Below are 7,486 nucleotides of genomic sequence, written 5' to 3' on the forward strand. Positions count from 1 at the left end.
GGGGCGCTCTAGAGCACACACAGACTATCTTTAGGGTGTAGGGGGCGCTCTAGAGCACACAGAGACTCTCTTTAGGGTGTAGGGGGCGCTCTAGAGCACACACAGGCTCTCTTTAGGGTGTAGGGGGCGCTCTAGAGCACACACAGGCTCTCTTTAGGGTGTAGGGGGCGCTCTAGAGCACACACAGACTCTCTTTAGGGAGTAGGGGGCGCTCTAGAGCACACACAGAGACTCTCTTTAGGGAGTAGGGTGCGCTCTAGAGCACACAGAGGCTCTCTTTAGAGTGTAGGGGGCGCTCTAGAGCACACAGAGACTCTCTTTAGGGTGTAGGGGGCGCTCTAGAGCACACAGAGGCTCTCTTTAGGGAGTAGGGGGCGCTCTAGAGCACACAGAGACTCTCTTTAGGGAGTAGGGTGCGCTCTAGAGCACACAGAGACTCTCTTTAGGGAGTAGGGGGCGCTCTAGAGCACACAGAGACTCTCTTTAGGGAGTAGGGTGCGCTCTAGAGCACACAGAGACTCTCTTTAGGGAGTAGGGGGCGCTCTAGAGCACACACAGACTCTCTTTAGGGAGTAGGGGGCGCTCTAGAGCACACACAGAGACTCTCTTTAGGGTGTAGGGGGCGCTCTAGAGCACACAGAGGCTCTCTTTAGGGTGTAGGGGGCGCTCTAGAGCACACAGAGGCTCTCTTTAGGGAGTAGGGGGCGCTCTAGAGCACACACAGACTCTCTTTAGAGTGTAGGGGGCGCTCTAGAGCACAGAGAGACTCTCTTTAGGGTGTAGGGGGCGCTCTAGAGCACACACAGAGACTCTCTTTAGGGAGTAGGGTGCGCTCTAGAGCACACAGAGGCTCTCTTTAGGGTGTAGGGGGCGCTCTAGAGCACACAGAGGCTCTCTTTAGGGAGTAGGGGGCGCTCTAGAGCACACAGAGACTATCTTTAGGGTGTAGGGGGCGCTCTAGAGCACACAGAGACTCTCTTTAGGGAGTAGGGGGCGCTCTAGAGCACACAGAGGCTCTCTTTAGGGAGTAGGGTGCGCTCTAGAGCACACACAGACTCTCTTTAGGGTGTAGGGGGCGCTCTAGAGCACACACAGACTCTCTTTAGGGTGTAGGGGGCGCTCTAGAGCACACAGAGACTCTCTTTAGGGTGTAGGGGGCGCTCTAGAGCACACAGAGGCTCTCTTTAGGGAGTAGGGTGCGCTCTAGAGCACACACAGACTATCTTTAGGGTGTAGGGGGCGCTCTAGAGCACACAGAGGCTCTCTTTAGGGAGTAGGGGGCGCTCTAGAGCACACACAGACTCTCTTTAGGGTGTAGGGGGCGCTCTAGAGCACACAGAGACTCTCTTTAGGGAGTAGGGGGCGCTCTAGAGCACACAGAGACTCTCTTTAGGGTGTAGGGGGCGCTCTAGAGCACACAGAGACTCTCTTTAGGGAGTAGGGGGCGCTCTAGAGCACACACAGACTCTCTTTAGGGTGTAGGGGGCGCTCTAGAGCACACACAGACTCTCTTTAGGGAGTAGGGGGCGCTCTAGAGCACACACAGGCTCTCTTTAGGGAGTAGGGGGCGCTCTAGAGCACACACAGACTCTCTTTAGGGTGTAGGGGGCGCTCTAGAGCACACAGAGACTCTCTTTAGGGTGTAGGGGGCGCTCTAGAGCACACACAGACTCTCTTTAGGGAGTAGGGGGCGCTCTAGAGCACACAGAGGCTCTCTTTAGGGAGTAGGGGGCGCTCTAGAGCACACAGAGACTCTCTTTAGGGTGTAGGGGGCGCTCTAGAGCACACACAGACTCTGTTTAGGGTGTAGGGGGCGCTCTAGAGCACACAGAGACTCTCTTTAGGGTGTAGGGGGCGCTCTAGAGCACACACAGGCTCTCTTTAGGGTGTAGGGGGCGCTCTAGAGCACACACAGGCTCTCTTTAGGGTGTAGGGGGCGCTCTAGAGCACACACAGACTCTCTTTAGGGTGTAGGGGGCGCTCTAGAGCACACACAGGCTCTCTTTAGGGTGTAGGGGGCGCTCTAGAGCACACACAGACTCTCTTTAGGGTGTAGGGGGCGCTCTAGAGCACACACAGACTCTCTTTAGGGTGTAGGGGGCGCTCTAGAGCACACAGAGACTCTCTTTAGGGAGTAGGGGGCGCTCTAGAGCACACAGAGACTCTCTTTAGGGTGTAGGGGGCGCTCTAGAGCACACAGAGACTCTCTTTAGGGTGTAGGGGGCGCTCTAGAGCACACAGAGACTCTCTTTAGGGTGTAGGGGGCGCTCTAGAGCACACAGAGACTCTCTTTAGGGTGTAGGGGGCGCTCTAGAGCACAGAGAGACACTCTTTAGGGAGTAGGGGGCGCTCTAGAGCACACACAGAGACTCTCTTTAGGGTGTAGGGGGCGCTCTAGAGCACACAGAGGCTCTCTTTAGGGAGTAGGGGGCGCTCTAGAGCACACAGAGTCTCTCTTTAGGGTGTAGGGGGCGCTCTAGAGCACAGAGACAAGCCTTGGTTAATAACTCTCTGTCCCGTTCATTCTCAATGGCAAATATAGATGCAGTTCACTTTTTGTCCACCAGTGTCAAATTGGGGGCGCTGTTTCCCTCCTTTCGCAAAGTTAAGGAAACACTGTTCTGGAGTCTTGGTGTTTATAAATCACAGCGTCGTAGCATCAACTTTCCCAGTTTTCTAACTTTTTTTTGCATAAATCGTTGACATCTATGACTAATAAAAGAGTTTATGCTGAACTGACACTTTCAAAATGATATAATCTGGCATTTTCTTTGACTTAAAGAAATGAATGAGCTAAAGTCACAGGCACAGGTGGTGCTGTGGTTTCCATTTTGCTCTATTTTGCTACAATAACTGATTTTATTCTACTAAAACTAGGCTTTTGTAGCAGGTTTAACCCCTTAACTCCCACCTCAACCGAGCACTTTTTCTCCAGTTAGGCTTTAGCCCAATCCAAAAGCTTCTGGGAAAAAAAGCTGTGAAAATAGCGACAAAACTGAGACTAAAACAATGATGGAAATGTGAGAAAACATTGGTGAAAAAGTGAAGAAAATGTCACAAGAAATTGACAAAAATGTGATAAAAAAATGAAAAAAAAAAATGAAAAAAATGTGACAAAAAATGACAAAAAAAGGAAAAAAAATGACAAAAATGTGATAAAAATTTGACCAAAAAATGAAAAAAATGTGACAAAAAATGACCAAAAATGACAAAAAAAGGACAAAAAAAAGACAAAAAAATGACGCATAATAATATTAAAATACATATTTTATCTATATGCTCTGGCGACCCCCCAAATTTGTCTCGTGACCCCCAGGTTGAGAAGCACTGCTCTAGAGCACACAGAGGCTCTCTTTAGGATGTAGGGGACTCTCTTTAGGGTGTAGGGGGCTCTCTTTAGGGTGTAGGGGGCGCTCTAGAGCACACACAGGCTCTCTTTAGGATGTAGGGGACGCTCTTTAGGGAGTAGGGGGCGCTCTAGAGCACACACAGGCTCTCTTTAGGGTGTAGGGGACTCTCTTTAGGATGTAGGGGACTCTCTTTAGGGTGTAGGGGGCGCTCTAGAGCACACACAGGCTCTCTTTAGGGTGTAGGGGGCGCTCTAGAGCACATATATATTCACCGAGCTGCCCGTCCTCGATGGCCTCGAACGTCATCCACACGTCTCGGTCCGAGGGCGGGACGTTCCTCAGATACAGCACCTGATTGGTCATCTCCTCCGCACACATGGTCGGAGACACCTGATTGGACGAGACACAGACAGGACAGGACAAATCAAAACTGTTCATTTCAGTAACTTATTTACGAAGAGTTTCTTTTACTGTGAATCCAAAACGATCCCACTCTCAGACCGGACTTTCTGTGGGGAGTAAAGTGCGAGTGTGGCTCTGATCAGGCAGACGGCGCCCCCTTGTGTCTAAGGCCTCAACTCACACCAAGATACTTTACATTAACCCCTGAAGTCCCACCTGAACCGAGCACTTTTTCTACAGTTTGGCTTTACCCCAATCCAAAAGCTTCTGGAAAAAAGGTGAGAAAAAAGCGACAAAACTGAGACGAAAACAATGATGGAAAAGTGACAAAAATTTGACAAAATGTGAATAAAATTACAAAAAATGACTTAAAAATGTGACAAAAATGTGACAAAAAATGTGACAAAAAAATGAAAAAATCTGACAAAAAATGAAAAAAAATTGACAAAAAAATTACAAAAAATGACAGAAAAATGTGACAAAAATGTGACAAAAATGTGACAAAAATGTGAGAAAACAAAATGCAAAAATATGACAAAAATGTGAGAAAAATTTGACCAAAAAATGACCAAAATGTAACAAAAAATGATAAAAATTGGATAAAAAAATGACAAAAAATGGACATAAAAATGTGACAAAAATGTGATAAAAAATTTATGAAAAAATTACAAAAATGTGACAAAAAAATGACAAAAAATGACGAAAAAGTTACAAAAATGAGTTGCATACCCAACAAAAAATGATCTGCTGACGTGAGGAAAAAGCTCCTCTCAGTTCAGGCGGGAGTTCAGAGGTTAAAGGGCCGGCGGGGGTTTCCTGGTGGATTTATTGATGATCTTCCAGTATGACTCATGTTTATTATAAGTGTTTTATGTTATTGGGCTAAACTGAGCTGAGCGAACAGGAGGAGGAGGTGGAATCTGGGCAGTAACAGTAGTCGTAGTAGTTGTAGTAAAAGTATTAGTATCAGTACCTTGAGCGTGACGCAGCAGTCCGGGATCTTCATCTCCAAATAGACTTCGATGATGAGGTCTCCGGCCTGAGAAAGCTGCAGGAAACACAACAAACATCAGTGTCTGAGGTCTGAGATGAACCTCCAGAGCCTCGAGGCCTAACACAACAAACATCAGAGTCTGAGGTCTGAGATGAACCTCCAGAGCCTCGAGGCCTAACACAACAAACATCAGTGTCTGAGGTCTGAGATGAACCTCCAGAGCCTCGAGGCCTAACACAACAAACATCAGAGTCTGAGGTCTGAGATGAACCTCCAGAACCCTGAGGCCTCACCTGCGTGTCCTTCCAGCTGGTGATGAGGCTGATCTCCAGCTCCATCTGAGTCTGATGCTCCTCGTCGATCTGGAGAAGAGCAAAAGCCTGAGTGAGTCTGAACGTTCCTCCGCGTGCTCCTCGGGCTCCTCACGTACGTCGAACACGTGCAGGTAGTTGTCGATCAGGTCCTCCGTGATCTTCACCTCGTGCTCTCCTTTCCCGTCCGTCTGGAACAAACTGGGAGCGAAGAGCAGGGACAGGTTCTTCGTGCACATGTGGTTCAGGTCTGCACACTTCTGGACTCTGAGGAGGAACAGGTTCAATCAGATGAAAAACCAGGAAAAACCAGGTCTGCACTTCTGGACTCTGAGGAGGAACAGGTTCAATCAGATGAAAACCAGGAAGAACCAGGAAAAAACAGGAAAAAACAGGAAAAAACAGGAAAAAAAAGGAAAAAACAGGAAAAAACAGGTCTGCACTTCTGAACTCTGAGGAGGAACAGGTTAACCTCTTACCACCCGCCAAAACCAAGTGCATTCTCTCCTCTTTGCCATTGTCGTCACTTTTTATTTCCCTTATGTGTTTTTGCCATTTTTTATACCTTTTTTGCTGGATTTTTGTCTTTTTTTGCAGGATTTTTGTCTTTTTTTTGCTGGATTTTTGTCTTTTTTTGCTGGATTTTTGTCACTTTTTTGATGGATTTTTGTCACTTTTTTGATGGATTTTTGTCACTTTTTTGCTGGATTTTTGTCACTTTTTTGCTGGATTTTTGTCTTTTTTTGATGGATTTTTGTCTTTTTTTGCTGGATTTTTGTCACTTTTTTGCTGGATTTTTGTCACTTTTTTGCTGGATTTTTGTCTTTTTTTGATGGATTTTTGTCTTTTTTTGCTGGATTTTTGTCTTTTTTTGCTGGATTTTTGTCACTTTTTTGCTGGATTTTTGTCATTTTTTTGCTGAATTTTTGTCTTTTTTTTGCTGGATTTTTATCTTTTTTTGCTGGATTTGTGTCTTTTTTTTGCTGGATTTTTGTCACTTTTTTGCTGGATTTGTGTCTTTTTTTGCTGGATTTTTGTCACTTTTTTGCTGGATTTTTGTCATTTTTTTGCAGGATTTGTGTCTTTTTTTTGCTGGATTTTTGTCACTTTTTTGCTGGATTTTTGTCATTTTTGTCGCTGTTTTTGGTCACTTTTTATCGCTTTTTTGTTGTGTTTACATCCTCATCCTCTTTTTTTCTTTTTTATCGCTGTTTTGAAGAAGCTTTTAGATTTGGAGAATTTGGAGAACAGGAGAAAAACTGTTCAGGCGGGAGTTAAGAGGATAAAACAGATGAAAAACAAGCGAAAAAAAAGAGGGAAAACCAGGTCTGCACTTTTGAACTCTGAGGAGGAACAGGTTAACCTCTTACCACCCGCCAAAACCAAGTGCATTCTCTCCTCTTTGCCATTGTCGTCACTTTTTATTTCCCTTATGTGTTTTTGCCATTTTTTATACCTTTTTTGCTGGATTTTTGTCATTTTTTTGCTGGATTTTTGTCTTTTTTTGCTGGATTTTTGTCACTTTTTTGATGGATTTTTGTCACTTTTTTGCTGGATTTTTGTCACTTTTTTGCTGGATTTTTGTCACTTTTTTGCTGGATTTTTGTCTTTTTTTGCTGGATTTTTGTCACTTTTTTGATGGATTTTTGTCTTTTTTTTGCTGGATTTTTGTCACTTTTTTGATGGATTTTAGTCTTTTTTTGATGGATTTTTGTCTTTTTTTGCTGGATTTTTGTCACTTTTTTGCTGGATTTTTGTCACTTTTTTGCTGGATTTTTGTCTTTTTTTGATGGATTTTTGTCTTTTTTTGCTGGATTTTTGTCTTTTTTTGATGGATTTTTGTCTTTTTTTGCTGGATTTTTGTCACTTTTTTGCTGGATTTTTGTCACTTTTTTGATGGATTTTTGTCTTTTTTTTGATGGATTTTTGTCTTTTTTTGATGGATTTTTGTCTTTTTTTGATGGATTTTTGTCTTTTTTTGCTGGATTTTTGTCACTTTTTTGCTGGATTTTTGTCACTTTTTTGCTGGATTTTTGTCTTTTTTTGATGGATTTTTGTCTTTTTTTGCTGGATTTTTGTCTTTTTTTGCTGAATTTTTGTCTTTTTTTTGCTGGATTTTTATCTTTTTTTGCTGGATTTGTGTCTTTTTTTTGCTGGATTTTTGTCACTTTTTTGCTGGATTTGTGTCTTTTTTTGCTGGATTTTTGTCACTTTTTTGCTGGATTTGTGTCTTTTTTTGCTGGATTTTTGTCACTTTTTTGCTGGATTTTTGTCATTTTTTTGCAGGATTTGTGTCTTTTTTTTGCTGGATTTTTGTCACTTTTTTGCTGGATTTTTGTCATTTTTGTCGCTGTTTTTGGTCACTTTTTATCGCTTTTTTGTTGTGTTTACATCCTCATCCTCTTTTTTTCTTTTTTATCGCTGTTTTG

The 7,486-nt window shown here is 43.8% G+C and overlaps 1 protein-coding gene across 1 annotated transcript in view; it reads right to left on the bottom strand.

Moving 5' to 3' along the window:
* The window catches only part of arap3 (ArfGAP with RhoGAP domain, ankyrin repeat and PH domain 3), a 77,643-nt gene that overhangs the window by 6,970 nt on the left and 63,187 nt on the right, over positions 1 to 7,486 (bottom strand). Inside the window, exons 24-27 of the mRNA XM_079582550.1 lie at positions 5,177 to 5,324; positions 5,040 to 5,108; positions 4,726 to 4,800; positions 3,623 to 3,740 (exon numbers count right to left, since the gene is read on the bottom strand). Coding sequence (XP_079438676.1) covers positions 3,623 to 3,740; positions 4,726 to 4,800; positions 5,040 to 5,108; positions 5,177 to 5,324 — 410 coding nt within the window. The remainder of the gene's footprint in view (positions 1 to 3,622; positions 3,741 to 4,725; positions 4,801 to 5,039; positions 5,109 to 5,176; positions 5,325 to 7,486) is intronic.

The sequence above is a fragment of the Gobius niger genome, assembly GCF_951799975.1.
Source record: "Gobius niger genome assembly, chromosome: 24".
Classification (NCBI taxonomy): domain Eukaryota; kingdom Metazoa; phylum Chordata; class Actinopteri; order Gobiiformes; family Gobiidae; genus Gobius; species Gobius niger.